The 20,357-nt window shown below is 40.8% G+C and overlaps 1 protein-coding gene across 2 annotated transcripts in view; it reads right to left on the reverse strand.

Annotated features, from left to right (window-relative positions):
- Positions 1 to 1,411: 1,411 nt before the first annotated feature.
- Positions 1,412 to 20,357, reverse strand: part of KCNK10 (potassium two pore domain channel subfamily K member 10) — a 63,406-nt gene continuing 44,460 nt past the window's right edge. For both annotated transcript variants that reach the window (XM_075192850.1, XM_075192849.1), the window contains exons 6-7: positions 12,941 to 13,083; positions 1,412 to 7,372 (exon numbers count right to left, since the gene is read on the reverse strand). In XM_075192850.1, coding sequence (XP_075048951.1) covers positions 6,758 to 7,372; positions 12,941 to 13,083 — 758 coding nt within the window. In that variant the 3' untranslated portion in view covers positions 1,412 to 6,757. The remainder of the gene's footprint in view (positions 7,373 to 12,940; positions 13,084 to 20,357) is intronic.

Genomic DNA, 20,357 nt, shown 5'->3' on the forward strand with positions numbered 1-20,357 from the left:
ATTCATATGTTATATTTAGTTATTTTATATATAACACATATGGGCTTAAAAAAAAAGCTGGACGGCCACCAGCACCTCAGAAATGGTGAATTTTGGAGCAGAAAAGAGGGAGAAGCGTAACGCAACATGCCACATGGTAATGATTAATCCCATAAACAGCTGGGCCCGCCCTCGCTTGGCCCTGGCTCCTCCCCCAGGACCACCCCCAATGGATGGCTGTGCAAAGTGTCCAAGAGGCAAATATGGAGGAAAGAGAGGAAATGCTGCACTCGTTCCTCCGTACTTCCTCTAATAGAGGCCATAATATCTTTTGTTATTCTGTCTGTATGACCAATGCTGCGTTACACTTATCTGGCTTTAATTTAGAGTCTCATATATAATGCAGATGCATTATATGCATCCAGGATAAATAAATTTGTGACTGTGCGCCTTTGATGGATACATTTGTATCCAAAAATGGATTTGTTCTGTGTGTATTTTATGCAGTTGTAGAGATTTGATCATAATGTGGTTCAGAACGATTTCTGTCATATATCTGTAATTTTACGCTGCTGGGCCATAAAATATAGACGCTCTTGGCGGATGCAGAGCGAGAGTAGTTTGCAGAGCGCATCTTGTGTGAAATCGCTCTGCTCGTGCCCAAACAGTGGCTGCAGGTATCTGCCCCCATAGAGATTTCTGTGATTCTGGACATTTATGCGTATTCTGGGCGAGTGCCTCAATGAGGGCGTGTACACTTACGAACAAATATATACTGGGACACCGAGCCATGGTCATCAGGTGCAAATGCAGGATTTGTAGAGGGGGGTTTCCACACCACGCCACCAGTGGGCGTGACCAGCATGCATGGGGGCGTGGCTATAACATTAGACAGTGTTTGACTGCTCTCCAACTATTCCTATCCCTACAATATACAATGCTGCATGCACTACTATTAGGTGCACGCAGCTCTCCCTTTTCAAGCAGAGCAGTGTGAAGCAGGGGCAGGGTCCGTTCACCTCAATTAGAAAGTGCCCCAGGCTTGGAGGGAAGGGGGGGGGGTTTCCAGGTACTAGGAACTCCCCCGCCCCCCTCTTCCCCCCTCGGTTTGCCTATGGTCATTGGAAAAGTTATTTTATTTTTTAAACAAATCTTTACTTGATATTTGAAAATACACCCAGGTAGTTTCCTCTGGATGTTACAAAAAGTGTATGTGGCACAACGGCATGATTTGGGTAAGTTGGCATAACTAGTCCGTCACCTAGGTGTAACTGACATGGATGTGGTGCCCCGTCCTCCTGTGTATAGGCTGACGTCTAAAGTGGCAGCTCATCAGATCATGAAACCAGTGTATTAACTAAACCCAGCTTGTATGTGATACATTGCACCCTTATCTGAAAGCAATTATACCGACGGAAGAAACAGACTGAGATTTGGTTACATTGTACTGTATTGTCTTTTATCATTCATCATCTGATACACCATTCACCTCGACAAGTGTGTCCATTTACATTGCTGCAGACCGAGCAAATTAGTGCAACGCAGCGTTCTGTACATCATTCCCTGGTTCAGCGTCCTTGTTCTTGAACGTACAATGTTTCTCCTGTTTTACAGGTGGATTGAAAAACATATCAACAGACAAGTTATCAAGTCATGACAGAAGGAGAGGTCAGGTCTCTCGTTTCAGCGGGGGCCTCATCCACATAACGAGGGGAGGTCTCCGGCAACTGCCCCCTGCAAGGGATAAACAGACTGGTTTCAACGAGTCGCACTTCCTTCAAGGTCTCTTGTGAAATGCCAAAGAAATTGCAGCTGGGTTCGGTGTTTCCAGACCGAGAAATGACATTCGCCGCTGACTTGAAATGGTGAAATTCATTTATAAAGTGAAATTGCGACATTGTGTAGAAAGGAACGAACACGACTCTCGCTATTCCGTGGGATTCGTATGACACTTCAGTCCAAACAGTCCTCAGTGACCCAGAGACCTCAAGAAATTATTTTATTTAACAGAAAACACAGAGAGTCTGTACCACAGCGGTCCGTGTTTCCACGCACTGAGATATACACTAGACACAGGTAGACATGAATTACAAGCAAGCTTTGCATAGTAGGTTTTCAATTTCCATTCTATCGTCCCACAAAAATTGATAAAAGCTTTAATTTCTTCTCACTTCAAGACTTCACATCTCTTTTTCAAAAATATCTGGAATTTGGTATATTTTGACCCATTTGTGGGATTGGGTGTGACAAGAATAGTGTGTGATTGTGGCAGCTTATGTTAAGAGAAAAGAGAATTCACAGGTTCACCTGGATGCTTCTAATTATTTATAAGCCACGAAAATGTGCAAATATATCACCGAAACCAGTGTGGCATCTATAAAAATATACCCCAGAGTTATGATGCTAATCGATGCAATTAGCCTGCACTAGTAGCCAATGACGGAGCAGTCTGCTGGGATCTGCAGATCAGTGTTGGCCGCCAGTCATAGTAACTTACTGCAAGCAGCCCGCTGTTCATTATGTACCGGTGCAGGATAATGTCCATGACCTGCGCTTACCTCTAAGTGAGAATGACTGAATGATGTGCAGGAGGAGAAAGAGGAGAGATAAATAATGGTCAGGGTTCAAATCATTCTGAGCTCTGAGCTTTGTGCCAGTAACAAGTACAGTCTGCCCAATGTAAATATGCTTCTTAATTTACAACAAAAGAGTAAACAGGAAGCTCACACTAACAGCCCGGCCAAAATACAACTAAAAAAAGAAAATATTTGGAGATAGTGCAAGCTATTTTTTTGTATGCATGATCTAAATGTCAGGTATATCGTCTATAGATTGTTCCATTTATAGAAACTGTTGAAAGGTTCCTTTAGAATAAGACAATTCAATTAAAATACACAAAGTTGTTGCAACCTTTTTGCCTCTGGTATTCAGAAACCCTTGTGTGGCCCTCTGCGATGAGGATAGGGGGTAGCTCAAGGTCAGTACCAGAATCCAGTACTTTATATGAAGTTTTACTATCTCAAAAGGGATTGGAAGTTAGAAAATAGACTTTCAAAAGTTTTACCACAAAAGTTCTACTCAGGCAAATAATGCAAATAAACTGAATTAAATATGAAAAACTAATTGAAAGTAAATTGGGTCACATTGTCCAACGTAAACACCAGCCACGTTTTGTCATTGGTCTCAAGTATTCATTGGTTATATCACCCCCCGTCTTTAGCTTCTGATGGGTTCTCCCATTAAAGTGATATTACACATATTATTACACATCTGAATTTCACTGGTTTAATTAATACCTAGCACATTAAGTATAGGGTATCGGACTAACTTAAACCTCATGCCCTTGGCCTGAAGGCATTGGATATACTATAAATTATACACATTGACTAATTGATTGTGTGATTCCAACTCACATAACCGGTTCCCAAATATATCACTTCAAAATTTCCTCTATGCATAGAAAATAAGCACCTGCACTGCCGGTGAGATTTGGGGTCTGATAAATGTAAATATTAATAATTCAGTCTACTGCTATACAACAGGGACATCCTAAAGATCTGCGTGGGTTATTCATCCACGAGGGCCACAGTAAAGAAGCAACTTGTGTTTATAATTAATATCCCAGCGTCTAATGGAAACCTTAATTATGTAGAAGATAAGATGCAGCTACTTGGAGGGGATTACTAATGGTGAATAATGCAGCTACCGGCCGCTGAGTAGACTGTTTTATGAGATGATTCATTTAACGTAGAGCCTGACTCCAGTAAGACAAAACTGCCAAACAGTACAGTCTGCATGGACATAACATCTTCTCAATAGAGTAATGGACTGGGAGCGCTTCCGCATCGCGGACCTGCGCCCTGGTGCACAGTTAGGTGCTAAAATCTTAAGACACACTGTGCAAAAGTCACCTCAAATTCCGGCCTACAACACTTTAAAAACACCCTTTTCAATAGAGGAAACCGTCACGAGTTTCTGCTAAAATACTGCTTAGTTTAGTCTTATTAATGACTTACATTAATCATGAGAGAGACGGGACATTGGGACGGTATTTGTTGCATGCGGTAAGTGCGGTTGAAGTAAATTTTACATTGGGCAAAGCAGAGATTGGAATGTGCTTCTCAAAGTACAAATGCGAAATGCGTTACATTATAACAGCTTAGAACGCAGACATTCAATCCCTGTTGCAGAGTGTAAAGGGCTAAAAACGAATTCTGAAATGCATCACAAAACTAAGATACTCTGTTGTTTACAAGGAACATCTAAAGCTGGTACACACCTATGTAATCTTACTTCAGATGAGACTTTTATAACGATTTTACCAACGACTTAAAGTCCCGATGATCATGTGTACACACCTACACGATTTACCTTCAGATCTGTGATCTTCATCTCTCATAACCATCTGCTGAAAAGATGGTGACTCTGTACACTGTACAGATATCTGCCTACACTGCTGGTGGTGAGTGCGTACACACTGCCATATTTGTCGGACATCGATCCATTGTTGATTGTGACTATTAGCAAGTTTAGAGAAGTAAATCAACAGATACGATGCGTTTCGGTTACAATAAAACATGATCTTGTAATATCTGACCAAATGGTCGTTAATTATGTGATCTGCACGATAATAACATAGGTCTGTACCCAGCTTTACTCCAGCCAAATCCTCTTATGGACCGCGCCCGTTTTGTTCTACATAAATGATGCCTACTGTTTTCCCATTCATTTTTTCAAATTCTCTCTCTCTCCCAATATGTTTCTCTTCTGTACGGCATTACAGTGTGATGTTGTGGTTAATATTGCTGTTCTAGTACCAAATAAACGTCATTCCTAAACAACGTTAAGATTTAACAGGAAAGGTTCACAAAGCCTTAGAGGCATATTTACAGCTAACATGAACTTTTTTTTGCTGGGAGAAACAGCAAGTAAAAATTATTCATGACATTGCAAACATTTTGCTAAGGCTAATGTGGTGCACTGCGTGTTTAGGACTGCAGGTGGCGCTGTATGTATCGGAAACATGAGCAGGCAATAAGTGAAGCCCTTTCAATACACCACAGAACACAGCACCCCCTGCAGGTCATGAGAAGTTATGTTTCCCACTCTATTTTCAAACATTTGAAATTTCATCGTCAACTTTTAGAGTCACATGACCCCTTGCTAGCTCTTCAAATACTTTAAAAAAAAATCAATTTACCATTAAACAGTATTGACATCAGAAACCAGATATGCAGAACATATTGTAAAACATAATTAACGTGCAGTCAAAATACTAGTGACTCAATGATTCATTTGTATATTAAATCACAGTTGGCTCTATGGGGGAAGGGGATTTAAAGCAGAGTTTCTCAATGTAGGGTCTACATGCCCCCCATACAAAATTGAAAGAAGCCATGAAAACTTTAATACCTATATATTCTAAATAAAAAAAACATTGTGTATTGTACAGAAATATGTGTCAATATAAAATATCCTCAGGAAATGCAGATTTGCATCATTTTTTTCGGGGGGCTTGTAATAGAAAAATTGTTGAGAAACACTGATTTAAAAATAAATGGCCTGTCAGGCAATGCAGAAGAGCAAACAAACAAATTAAACATTTAAAATACTTTTAAAAAGTTACAAAAGAAGATGGCACAAAGCGGTAAGCATTTGGATCTTTCATTCCTGGCGAACCACACTACAATTAATCTTATTTCGACTGGATAGTGTTTTTTTGGGTGATTAAATACAGTGCCCATAAAATCCTTTGCTTTAAAGAAGGGACACAAAGCCCTGAGAATTGTACATGAACATCCCCATGATCCCTACATTTTGGGTCTATCCCAGTCTTATAGCGCGGAGGCGTCTTCAAACAACATGCAAGGCGCTCGCTGCTTTCCTGTGATACAGCATCAAGAGCTGAAATGACTTCAGCAAGTATAAAGTGTCTGCAAGATAAATATATAAAAAAAAAAAAAAAATCAACACACGCGATCAACTTTTCAATTTGCTTTTAAAACTGACATCTTTCTATTTCGCTGGGGCGTGGGTCACAGTCTATAGTATTTTCACTGGTCACGGTTTACTGCCACAGTGCTTGTTTATGGTTAAAAAGCTGATGGGCGGCTATTTTGTAGAGTGTGCTGATGTAGTATTTACCAGCCATGGTGGCTCTGGCTCGATAGAGAGGTTAGAAAGATGATAAATATCATAAATATTCCTTATTCTGCTCATGTGCCGACAAATGCATAAAACATGTTAATTTTCTAGCTCAGAGAAATGCTTCCTAACACGTTTGAACCATAAAGCCAAACACATCACCACCTTCGTATCTCTTGGAGTGCTCAACTGACCGCGGTTATCTTCTTCGGCCAAACATGGTTAGGAGTTTGTGGTCATTACAGCTGCTGTTGTCTTTTTTTGGGGTGGGGAATTTTTTTGGCAGTCTTTTATGGCACAGTAAAAGTTTCCACCAATGCAGATTACAGAGCTCCAGTTTATTGAAAAGTCTGCATAAGGCACATGTCTCGAAAACTCCTCTAAAGTGACCGACTGTTGCCGGCTTTCGGTTTCACACCAGGACAAAGATTTAACCCCTTCTGCGTTGGAGGGGAAGGCAACACACGGCATCCCCATCTCCTCCAACACAGAAGGGGTCAAGGGTTACTGCTGAGTCAAAGTACAGACCAACTTTGGGCTCCAGAATGGAAAGGAAATGTCTTTATTCGGTCCCACATTGTAGCCCACAGCTTTGTTGTGCCATGACGGAGCAATGATCCTCAACGTTGCCCTGTTAGTTCTGCTCTTCAAGTAATGCTCTATTCTCATGCTCCTCATCTTTGGTTTCACAAGGTACTGAGCCGTTCTCTATGATTGAGTGCTGGATGAAGTCGGAGAGAGTCGCCGTGTCTGAGGTAGACATTCTGTCGGCCTCGTCTTCCTTTTTCTCTTCATCCACTGAGTATTTTCTGAAGTTCTCATATATTTTCCGCACGTCCTCCGGGAGGTTCTTTTTCAAGTCCTTGTTTTTCCTCTTTGTAAGCTTCGAAGAGTTGGAACCAAACTTGTTGATGATATTGTCTTCCGAGAGGCCTTGTCCATGTAAATTGTTGAACTGTTCCACCCCCTTAAGTCTTAGATTGTTGGGCTTGTTGTTGATGCTTTCCTGGGATGAAGCCTTAAAACGCCCGTTCTCCAATTCCGAAAAGACTGAACGTTTTTCCGGGGAGAGCATGTCAAGAGAGTGGGCTCGCTGGTCAAGCCCAAGTCGCCTACGCTCCATGCTCCTGATCGTGGCTGCTCGTTGGAGTTTGTCGTGGATCTCTACGCTCAGCCGCCTCCGCGTCTCTCTGAATTCGGCCGTTACGTTTGCTTTCCATTCTGCGGCATGAGCCTTGATTTCTCCAACCTAAAGGAGAAGAATTAAAATGCCGGTCAGTACTAGGGACAAGTGAAGCTGCAATGCAATGTTTCATTTACACTTATTCTACTCTCTTGTATAGGAATTATAGAAGTCATGAAAAGGTTAATACTGTATGTTGTAATACAGATCATTTAATCCTACAGGTAAATGATCAATGTTCAGTTTTCATGTCACTCAGCTCCACATAGGTTACAATAAGTCGGAAACCCCAGGGATTTGGAACAGAAGTAATTAGTAATTCTTACTTTTTACAACCAGTTAAAAAAATCAGATTATTTAGCCACAGGCTGCAGAACAGATGCCTCCAAGTGCTGCAGCATATCAAACCTTATTGATTATGCAGTTATCCATTGACTGTGTTGAATAAATGATATTCTTGAAACCTGGTCTGAGACTGTTTTACTGTATGTAATTATTATGCTGCATTCTCAATTTGAAATTAAAACTAAAGTCAAAATCTATTTGTAAAATATAACATGAGCCATGCAAACTATAGAGTGTTAGAGACAATTACCATTATTACTATTATTGATTTCTAAGGCGCCATTGGATAACGGGCAAGATATACATTATCACTTTGAGATAGTTTCAAAGATCTGCCAAGTCATTCACAATGTCCACAAAAATGGCATTTCATATTGCAGGACAAATATATAAACATTTAAAGACTCAGCAAGAGGTGAGCTAGTTCCTTCTGTGGCAGCGTCGTACATGGTTATAGTAGGAGTTGGCTAAATCTAAGAATAAAATGTTTATTTTTCGGTCGTGCAAGTTCTGAGCCGTGGAATCTCCCTTTCACACCTCAGTGAACGCACGCATTGTATGTGTAGGTGCGCCATAAATAAACTCACTATGGGTGTGAAGATAATGACCTAGAGAAGGAGAGGCAATTGTGTGTGCATATATATTATATATATATATATATATATATATATATATACACACACACACACATATACACATACATACATACATACATACACGCACATACATATGTGAATATATATATATACACATATATTTTTATAGACATATACGTGTGTGTGTGTGTGTGTGTATATATATATATATATATATATATATATATATATATATATATATATATATATATATATATATATATATATATAAATAAATATATAATAGCGTGTTTTTAAACAAGCAATGACTCAATATATGCTTGGAGCAGCCGTGGTTCACTGCAACACCCCACAAACCTCGTGCTTCTGATCTGACTGAGGCTATAGCAATTATATACTCTTCTGGGATGATTATTGCTAGAAAAGCATTGCTTTATATCAGTTCACCCAACGCAGGCCAAAAAAGGGTTTAGTTAATAGAAGAGACCTTTTACACAGCCTCTAATACATAATAGTTATTGCATTAGGAAACATAGCTCAAACAGTTACATTGTTACAGCCCTGAATGCTCACACTACAAGCACTTTCCACACAGACAATTGCGAGATCCATCCTGGTGCTGGAGGAACGTGACAGTGTTTAATAATCACAAGATAAGCATTTCATACATACAGTAAGGGGCGCTCATCACAATCAATCCTGTCCTATCGCTGCCTTGTAAGAATAATACACAGAGGGGAAAATCAATAAGGATCCTCAGTGAATATGCCGGTTGCTGTGTAATAAAGAGTCCAGGAAGATATGCAGAGGAAAAATCAATGTGTGCCAGGAAAGCCCTGTATTGTATATACTAATAGAGAACCAAGAACTGCTTAAGTGGATACAATGTACTCAGCAGGTGTGATTTAGTTACTATTGTATAGTGCATGAAATATAGCAACTTGTATCTTCTTATTTTCTCTAGATATTCAGTAAGACACAGCTGTAACGTCCTCTGTACAATCTCTGTATATTGGACTCTTCTTACCAGCAGAAATAAATTGAGAAATCAACTATAGATTTTAATGGCACAGAGCTCTCCTATCCCCCACTCATGACAAACAGGGGGGATATTGTATATAAACAAGGACTATAAATGTGGCTTAAATTGTCTTTAGAATTTTCCTCATCTATACTCCACAGTCTGTATTATTATACTGCTATTTTATCTTCTGCTTCCATCTCTAAGGAGAGTGTGTGGGCGCAGTTTAGTTAATGTCACAATACAATTTCATTTCTATGTCTCCCAAGTCTACAAGGGCACAGTGATCTGATCATATATATTGCGGAATTTACAATTCCAATACTCGAGCTGCCAACAGGTCAGGATTTCAGGATTTTTGTCTGTAGAAACAGGTGGGATAATTACTGACCCCAAAAAAAAGGATCAACTCACCTGTGCAAATCCTGAAATGATTTGTTTTTGTAGCTCTTGAGGACTTAGAATCTCTGACTTAATGGGTCAACCACAGACCCTCTGAGCTATAAACAATCCTGACAGATCATTAGTAACAAATAAGCCATTTATTGTTTTACAGCACAGTTAAGAATTACAATGAACTAAGACTGGGGACAAACACAAAAAGTAACTGCAGCTTTACCATGTAGAGGCATTTATCTAGCAGTTCAGCCCTAACAATGTATAATTTAGTGATAGATACCAAATAAACTAATAGATACCAAATAAATTAACAAGGGGGAATCAGCTGGTGGCCAGTTTGACAGTATAACTGAAAAACACATGAGTGTAATGTTTATGTGTTTTATGTTTTATGTGCAGTGTGTCTGTGTTTGATCCTAGAATTCATGTGTTAATTTTAGTGTGGTCTGTTCTTTTTTATGCAACATGTTGTCTGTGAGGGTTGGTGTCTCGCACCCCTCCTAGTTTGTCTTACTCTGCTGGAACACAGCTCCAAACTAACTGCAGCAGAAGGGCGAGATGTTATCTAAAGCAGAAGGGCGAGATGTTATCTATCACCTCATTACCCTCCACCCCCACTCTCGTTTGCCGCCTGTGGTGCATTTTATACAATGTATCATTCCCTGTATAAGATTTTCTCCCAAATATCATCAGACCTTACAAGAAATGAAGAATTGGATTTTCTGATCAATACGCTTGGCGAATGTTGCTATAATAGACAGGGTTTATTACAATCTATAGTAAGTCTTTTTAAATCAATCAACAAGGAGTCCCCTTCTAAATAAAATGGTGAAACCTGTGAGTAATGGAATTATATTTGTATGTTTGTTTAATTTCCAAGATAAGATTAAAATCGCTCTTTCTAAAGTTTGGTCGATTTTACAAAGTGAGTTGGTCATCACTTAAGGCATAAACCTTTGTTGTCACATAAAAGAGGTAGAATTAATAGGGATATAGTGTAGAAACAGTCTCACATTGTAATAGAGGAAAACTCCTGGTAACATTGTAATTGTTGCTTTCCCATCATCTAACGCAGACCTGGCACACCTATGTTGCGCCATGTGTTATGACACTACAAGTCCCAGCATTTCTTACAGGTTGGCCAGACCTGATCTAGGGAGGGTGGTAAAAAAAAAACACACCCAAATATGGGTTTTTATATTACAATTAAAGGTTTATCTAACTGTCGAGTTATAAAATCTGTGTAATTATAAGGAGAGTATTTTCCTGGGTCGCTCCACCTCCGCCAACGGACTTTATCTCCAGCTCAGAGCGGAGGGAGGACAGGTCATCCTATACTTTTAATGAGACAAAACATTTCCCATGCACAAAGCATTGTGTAAAAAAAACAACAACCCACCAATGGTAAAAAAAAACACGCAGCATGCTAAGCCCCCCCAAATCCTTATCCAGCCCCTGTACTAGACACCCTAACACCCATTATATCAAAATAAAGACACAGAGGAGGAAGATTTTAAGCATCGATCAAGACGAACAACTATAACTAGTTTTAATGAGGAGGAACGTTACAATCTGGATTTTGCTAGTGTAACTGAACTGATACATTTGTATTTTGTAGAAGTGTAAGGTATTGATCCATAGAATAGTCTGTTACATATGGTGAGAGTAAGGGGTCTAGAGGAAAACTTAGGGCTAGATTTACTAAGCTGCGGGTTTGAAAAAGTGGGGATTTTGCCTATAGCAACCAATCAGATTCTAGCTTTCATTAATTTAGTACCTTCTACAAAATGACAGCTAGAATCTGATTGGTTGCTATAGGCAACATCCCCACTTTTTCAAACCCGCAGCTTAGTAAATCTAGCCCTTAATCTTCATTTGCAGAAAAGTGGTTAAAAGACAGAAAACAAAGTGTAGTTATAAATAGAATATATTCAGGCTGGGAACAAGTTTTTAATGTCATATTATAGGGATCAGTATTCTGCATTTTCAGTCCTGTTGTTATTGACCTTGTGGACAGCCTTCAATGTACGGTTTCCATATTTGCTAATGACACTAAGCTATGTCGGGTTTTCAACACAGAACAGGATAGTAAATTGCTACAGAAAGACTAAAATAGCAAACTGGGCAGATGGAGTCAATGTAGATAAATGTAGAGTTGTGGTAATAATTATCCTACTTACATATTAATTGGAGTATTATTGGGGAATACTGGATGGAACAGAACCTATGACTGTTAATTGCAGAAAGCTGATTAGCGGCAGCACAGATTCAAGCAGCAGCTGCAAAGGCCAATAAAATCCTGGCATGCATAAAAAGGCACAATACTATGCCAACACAGTATTACCATTGTATAAGTCACTAGTAAGACCACATCTTGAATTTGGGGTACAATTTTGGGCACCTCACTGTAAAAAAGACACAGGAGAACTTGTAGTTTAGGAGTGGAGCCTCATTCATAAAGGGACTGGAAGGGTTAAATTATAAAGAGGGATTATAAAAACTAGGGTTTGTCTAATTTAGGAAACTACAACAATGTGTCTTCCTAAAAGGTAGAGATGATATTTTTTGTGCATTTAGGGCCATGTACTGTAGGGTGCACTCTGCTTCCAGAATATAAATGCTTAGTCCTTGGAAGCCTCGCTCATACTTTGGCTGTTGCATATGGAGACAAGATTTAAACAGTACACGATATCCAAGCAATCAATTGCTTATTTAATGGTGGATAAATCCTAGTTTTAAATACTCCGATATAAACAATGAGCTTTGGTAAGAAAAGATTTTGTGTACAGGAAGAAAGTGCTTAGATAACATAAAGCTGTCACGTGGGTGAATAAAAAGAATCTATTCAGATAAATATATCTCAAGGTTCTATCGCAAAATTTCTCCATCAGCTGTAGCCATAGGCAACCCCCGGGGGCGAGGGGGTGTCACAGATTCCTTATCAAGACCAGAAATAGTCTGCAAAATATGACGAAAAGCCATTGCCATTTCCAGCACTGCACAAGAAATTATATGTTCTTCTTGCTGCATCTATATATGGAAACCTTATATAGGAATGTGTACAAAATGTGTATGGCAAACATATCAATATTTCGGAGAAGGGTGAAGGTTTTATTCCCCTGTGAAATATTTGTCTCTGCCCTGGAAGTGGAATTTGGACATTATATAAAGACAAGTGATAAACTATGGGAGAAGACCCAGCGTGAATGTGGTTGGGGGGTTGGGAAAGCCTCTAGGTAGAGCTCACTGGGCATTAGTCAGCGACCACATTACCTCTTCTTTTGTCTTCTTGGAGATAACCCGGAGCCAGTCTCCGATCATACTCAGGACAGCAGCGAAGTACGCAAGACCGACCAGGATCCAGAACCACACAAGCGGCTTGTACCACTCCCGATACAGAATACCCGTGTTACCCCCTGTAAGAGAAGAACAACAACATTACTCAGGTATATTACTGTATATGAATGTTACACATAATCGTCTCACTGCTTCTTCTAGTGAGATCACAGGCTGAGCAGAAGGTGCTCAGAATCCCCCTCGCCAGACTCCAGCTGCCGCTGGGGGACTAACAGACCAAGAGGGAGACAAAATCTCTGACCTACCCCAATCCTAGTCCCATTCATTTCACTAGTTCCTAATCTGATCATCATCATCATCATCATCATTTATATAGCGCCACTAATTCCGCAGCGCTGTACAGAGAACTCACTCACATCAGTCCCTGCCCCATTGGAGCTTACAGTCTAAATTCCCTAACACACACAGACAGACAGACAGAAAGAGAGAGACTAGGTTCAATTTTGATAGCAACCAATCAACCTACTAGTATGTTTTTGGCATGTGGGAGGAAACCGGAGCACCCGGAGGAAACCCACGCAAACACAGGGAGAACATACAAACTCCACACAGATAAGGCCATGGTCAGGAATTGATCTCATGACCCCAGCGCTGTGAGGCAGAAGTGCTAACCACTGAGCCACCATGCTGCCCATGTCACTATTTGGTAGTGAATTGATAAATTACAGTATAAGGAATATTGGTTGGAACAGTACTCTATGCATTTGTTTTAATAATTCTCTTTATTTTGTATATAAATAATTATTTCAAAAAGTGCTAATGATGTGCTTCACAATATATTATTATTATTATTGTTATTATAGATTCTATTTTATTTTCTACTTTCTATTTTATGGGGGGAATTGAATTCCCCATGATAATGAGCCGGATATCATCACGATGTCAAGCTGCGCCCATTTCCAGGTACTATCATGCACAGCTCTATGATGGTACATCGCTCCCGAGCGCATTACAGAGGCACACAGCGGCACGGCACGCCACGCCACGGCACACTACGGCACACCACGGCACACAACAGCACGCCACACCACACCACGGCATGCCACGCCACGCCACGCCACGCCACACCAAGGGGAACTGAATCCCCCCTAAATCTGGTACATGTTCAACTGTAATAAGACATAATAATAAAATAATAGCCGTCCCCTTCTCTCTTATCTTGTTTTTAGATGAATACTTATTAATGTACATTTTATAAAGATTTAACCATTGGTTAAGTATGTCCATGTTTTAAGACCCAAACGTTGGGCATGGGAGCAAAGAATGTTTAACCTAAGCTCTTAGGACAAGTCGCCAGGTCTCCAGTTATTTGTTAGAGGTGAAGTTACAGTCACGGGGCTGCGGGGAGAGCAGCATGTGGGGTACTGAGCTCTCTATAGGGTGAATGGGGGAACTCTGTGTTATTGCTGCTACATGGCGCACAATGCGCTAAATAGCGCTACAAGTGAACCAAGTAAAGGGACAAATAACAGCGCTCAGAGGTCTCCCCTAATATAAGATAAACTCCCTTTAAGTGAGAATTCTCTGCATTCATCTAGAAGACCCCTCAGTTCTCAGGTCTATCAGTCTGGGGATAAATTAGTGACGGTCAGTTCCCCAGTACTGGATTGTGTTGCTCGGCAGGGCCACAGAGAGCCGCCTCCACCCCTGAATGTATCCCTATTCACTCTAATTGGAATTAACATAATTAATTTAAATCAGTTTAAGATGAGATGAGATAACTACTAATGACTCTTAAAATTCCTGATTTTAATCTCCAGATTTTCACAGCTTGTGCATGAAAAAGATAATTTAGATTTTAGGCAGTTCCGTAGGATGCATCTGTGAGCAAAGATTTATTGTCTGACAAAGAATTCTATGGTTTCTCCTCTTTAATAAACGTGGTGCTATTTACACCAGTGTGAAGCCTGTAGAAATATTATCATCATCATCAGCTATTTATATAGCGCCACTAATTCCGCCACTAATTCATTCACATCAGTCCCTGCCCCATTGGAGCTTACAAGCTAAATTCCCTAACACACACAGAGACTAGGGACAATTTTTGATAACAGCCAATTAACCTACCAGTATGTTTTTGGAGTGTGGGAGGAAACCGGAGCACCCGGAGGAAACCCACGCAAACACAGGGAGAACATACAAACTCCACACAGATAAGGCCATGGCAGGGAATCAAACTCATGACCCCAGTGCTGTGAGGCAGAAGTGCTAACCACTAGGCCACTGTGCTTTATCAATAGTATAACGGACTGAAAACGTTCAGACTGAAAATAAAATGATCTACCATTAAGTACACACAAATCCTGCTACAGGGTGCCCTAAATCCTGAGGGCGCTCTTGGCTACAGCTCACACACTAAAATGCCAACAACCCCCAAATCTGTGTCATGTGTACATCACTGCTAAATCCTTATGGAGCAAATCACTGTTATACCTCATAGAAATGACGGAGAAAGGCTAGACAAAGAAGCTATATCAGAAATGGAAAGGGTTCTTTACAGTAAAAGCTGCAGGAAAATAAAATTCAGATTGTAGGACTCCAGCAAACAGGATTCTCTCTCCTGCTTGAGCGCTTGTTACTGTATCTGATTTGTTAAAATAGTTTTCCCTCATTGCACAGAACCGAGGAATATACTGAAGCCAGAAATTTGTTCAAACTATATAAATAAATGCTAATAATAAATATATCCCAACTGCTGTGATACAGGACATTCAACTCACAACCAATGTGAAGAGTTTTGCTCTGTAAGCAGCACAGTGGGGGCACAGGGGCAGAGACACATCCACTCTTGTGCCTCGGAATAATTTCAGAATTTAGTGGGCCTCCTACCCCACCATTCAAAACTTACTGTTTAGTATGAGAGCCCAACGGTCTTGTCAACTACCCATAGGCAAACTGAGGAGGGGGGGGGAGGGGGGTTCCTAGTGCCTGGAAACCCCCCTCCAAGCCTGGGGTACTGTATAATTGAGGTGGCTGGACCCTGCCCCCGTTTCACACGGCTCTGCTTGAAAAGGGAGAGTTGCGTGCACCTAACAGTAGTGCACGCAGCATTGCCCATGTATATTATAGGGATAGGGAGAGTTGAAGAGCAGCCAAGCACTGTCTAATATTATAGCCACGCCCCCATGCATGCTGGTCACGCCCACTGGTGGCGTGGTGTGGTAACCCCCCTCTACAAATCCTGAATTTGCCCCTGCTACCCTCTGTATTCTGGGAGAAGAGGACTGAGCTAAGACTAAGCGACGAGTATGATAATTGTTTGAAGTAGGTTCCTGAGAGTGGGCACCTACAACACCAAATAGACCAGTGATGGGCATCGGGCAGCCCCAAGGGCCACACGCTGCCTTCTGAGATTGCACCTGCGGCCCCTACCTACTTTACTGTCAGATGTGTTTGTTACAGCTTGTAACACTTGTGTAAAATGCTGCTGATTTGTTATTACAGATAGGGGGATCTGTTATTACAGATAGACTGAGATTGAGGGTAATGTGCGCCCCTTTTGGAGGTTAGAGTCCATGTGGCCTCTGAATTGTATCACCGACAAGGGGTTATTGAAAAATGTTGAGTACTTTCAATTTAAACCTAATTTAATTTACTTCATTGCAATGTCCAAACCTTGTGGCACTTTTGAAACATAACAGAGATGACAATTTTCAAATATTGCTCAGATTAATTCTTCAAGGAATTTTAGACTGAGAATGTAACACTAGCTGTAATAAACACACAGATAGGAGATTGGTGCATCCTACTTACAGTCTTTCACATTTCACTAAAGATATAAGTTGATAAAAGACTTCAACCCCCCTTAATGGTCACCGGGTTATTAAAGCTACATCAATCAGCTGCTCTTAGACCTTCCTTCAAATGTGCTTCATGTATCATTCAGGAGAGGATGAGATCAGAGAGGAGTCACAGCGGGAGGAAGAGCATTTATGGCCAAAAATGTCAATTTAGCTGTCCGTTAACCCTTTGTGCTGCAGACATGATTACAGGAATTAGATCAGCTGCCTAAACCACAGAATGCATCTACCCAGGATCTGAGTAACTATTACTTGCAGGGTATAGAATGGAAACAGGAGTGATATTTTAGTATCATATTAATGTATACAACCCAAGATGTACAGAGAGCACATGGAAAAGACACGTATCTGCCGATTTTGAGCCTTTAATCTGCAAATTTGCTCTCCGCATGTCCAGCAACGGACCATACGCAAGTAAACGCAGCCACGTTCAATTCATCTTCGTACACAAAGAACACTTACTGCAGCTTACAATTTCTGAGAGGGAACGGGAAAGGGGCGTATGTCTGTAGTCAGTGCACAGTAAGGGCGTGACAAACTGGAGCGCACGCAGTAGTGTCCGATTCAAGTTTTGGGCATCTCAAAGGTACTTTCTTTTCTGCCGTATCTCTTCCTCCAGCTACAAGTCCGGATTACTAGGGATGACAGCTGTGTATGCAGCTATGACATGTGTCTGCAATCAGGAATAACTGTAAAAATGTATTTTATGTTCAGTAGACATTAAAATCATCCTAATTAATGTATTACATGGGGGAAAATATATATATATAAAAAAAAAGAAACACTTTTAACTGTTTTATTAGCAATACCTATATTATTAACAAGTGACATTAACTGGGGGGGTTTTCTGTGCGTTCTTATTTTTTTTAAACCAATTTTTAGACCACATTGGTATTGGACGTATCCTGCAGTGTCTTATGTAGTTGAGCTGAGCAGACCTACAGCCGAATTCATCAGCACATCTATCTAAAGATCCGCTCCTCGTTCAATTCGGCCGTGCGCCTGCCCAAATTTGTGTGTTTTAAAATGCAAGGTGCACTCAGTATGCGGGCCTTGATCAATCAGGATCCATGTGTGAAATGAGGATTAAACTCATAAGAGAGACTAGCTGGGAACATTCACAATTAGATAACAAAGGTAAAAACCTGGGTACACACCTAAGTAATCTTACTTCAGATGCGATTTCTGTAACGATTTCACCAACGACTGAATGTCCCGATGATCATGCAGATTCCTCTGTACACACCTACACAAATTACCATCAGATCTGTGATCTTCATCTCTCATAACCATCTGCTGAAAAGATCCTGACTCTGTACCCTGTACAGATATCTGCCTACGCTGCTGGTGGTGAGTGTGTACACACTGCCACATTTGTCCGACATCATTCCACCGTTGATTTTTAGGAAGTTTATAAAACCAAATCAACAGATGTGATGTGTTTTGGTACAATAACACATGATGGTGGGAGCGTACACACTTTTACAATATCTGAACAAACGGTTTTGAATCGTGTGATCTGCACGATAATTCCACAGATGTGTACCCAGCTTTAAGCAGTAATAAGTAGGAGAAGTATTTTCTGGATTCCCATTATAAAAACACATCGTCTCACTTACAAATCACAAACACTCAAACCACAGCTAATTAGAACACTCAGCATTTGGAATAATATTAAGAAGAGAGTGGGCTGGGATATCTTAACCTCCCGCTGACACCGATAGACAGAACTGCTCAAGCAGCTTGCTACAAAGTAGCACACGGAGATACAAATCAGAATAAAGTCATTATGAATAACATACCAGCACAGATTGGTTGCTATCCGGTAACTATATACACAATAAATACAAGGAGATTCCTTCGCCTGCTGACAAGTGAGATCAATTACAAAAACACTGCTGCCCAATTAACGTCATTAAGACACTGAAAGTCAGTACAAGACTAATTATTGCTATTGTATTTAGGGAGATAGGATGAGATTGAATTCATTGATTTTAATATCATTTATAGATTTAATTTGATATAGAATTAAAGAAAATTTCACATTTACCTGCATGGACACATATTTAACTGTATATTATTTTGCTGTTATTAAAGTTCAGTAATTTTATTAAAAATAATTCTTTGCACCTCAATAAAAAGAACCATCTGTCTATCTGTTGGAATGTACTCATTGATGTTGGGTTATTAGAGGCCGGACTCTCTTTTCAGTTCATTATACAAACTTGTCCAGTTTATATATGAATATAAGTATTTTAGGGGTGAATAATGATTATGATACTAGATAAAATGTAACCACTGAAGTTGGATAACAACTCTGTGTGCTCAGATATCAGCGGTGAGGGGGGGATAGAAGTTTGCCCCCACCACTGGGTGGAGCTGGACAGGGTGGGGGTCCCTGTAAGCACAGTGTAGGGGTAGAGGTACGCTAGTTTTGTGGAGCAGGGCAGAAATGAGATTTAATTTTTCTGAGTTAGATTTTTGAAATGGGGTAAATTGGGGGAGTACGGATGTGGGAAAGAGGGGGCACCACCATTTTCGGTTTAGTCGTGCACCAGATTTGAGCTGGCTGAAATCGTGTCTCGTCCTATACATTCAGTTTGTGGCTAACGTTGCACTTCAGTGGAGACAGCATATTTCTATGTGCAATTTCCCAATGTTAAAAAAAAAGACAGCCCCTCAGCGCTCATCTCGGACAGTGTTGGATAACCTGTGACACTCCAGATGTTTGTGAAACTACAAGTCCCAGCATGCTTTGCCAATATATAGCAGCTTATTGCAGAAAGGGTATGCTGGGACTTGTAGTTTCACAACATCTGGAGTGTCACAGATTAGCCAACACTGCTCTAGAACATACATGAAGTTAAATAGGGCAGTGTTTTAGGAGGAAAGAACTACAAAGCTTAATGTAATGAATGGGAGGTTTTACAGTGTTGGAGGCTGGAGGTCGGTGTGACGTACACGCGTCTGCCCAGTGCGCCTCTTCTAGTTTGCGGAGGTGTCTCTGGAGTGGCGCAACTTGATGTGCTCTTAGAGGCGCATATTGCGAGACACATTCACTGAGCGTCATAAGGAGGGAGCACGGAGCCACTTGAAGCCTCTGTTAGATGTTCACAGAAGGAAACTTCTGCTTAGCTAGATAACAAGTGGACACTCACTTTAAAATATAGTCTTACACGGTGGCTCAGTGGTTAGCACTTCTGCCTCACAGCTCTGGGGTCATGAGTTCGATTCCCGACCATGACCTTATCTGTGTGGAGTTTGTATGTTCTCCTCGTGTTTGTGTGGGTTTCCTCTGGGTGCTCTGGTTTCCTCCCATACACCAAAAACATACTAGTACGGCGGTTCCCAAAGTGTGCGCCGCGGCTCCCAGGGGTGCCGCGGACCAGCCATAGAAAAAAAACAAATAACACAAAACTTACCAATCCGCGCGGCGCCGGGACCCAGCATCCTCCTCTCTCACGCAGCTTGTCACTGATTTGACAAGCTGCTGCGTGAGAGAGGAGGATGCTGGGTCCCGGCGCCGCGCGGAT

This window comes from Mixophyes fleayi, chromosome 12 (assembly GCF_038048845.1).
Source record: "Mixophyes fleayi isolate aMixFle1 chromosome 12, aMixFle1.hap1, whole genome shotgun sequence".
Lineage (NCBI taxonomy): Eukaryota > Metazoa > Chordata > Amphibia > Anura > Limnodynastidae > Mixophyes > Mixophyes fleayi.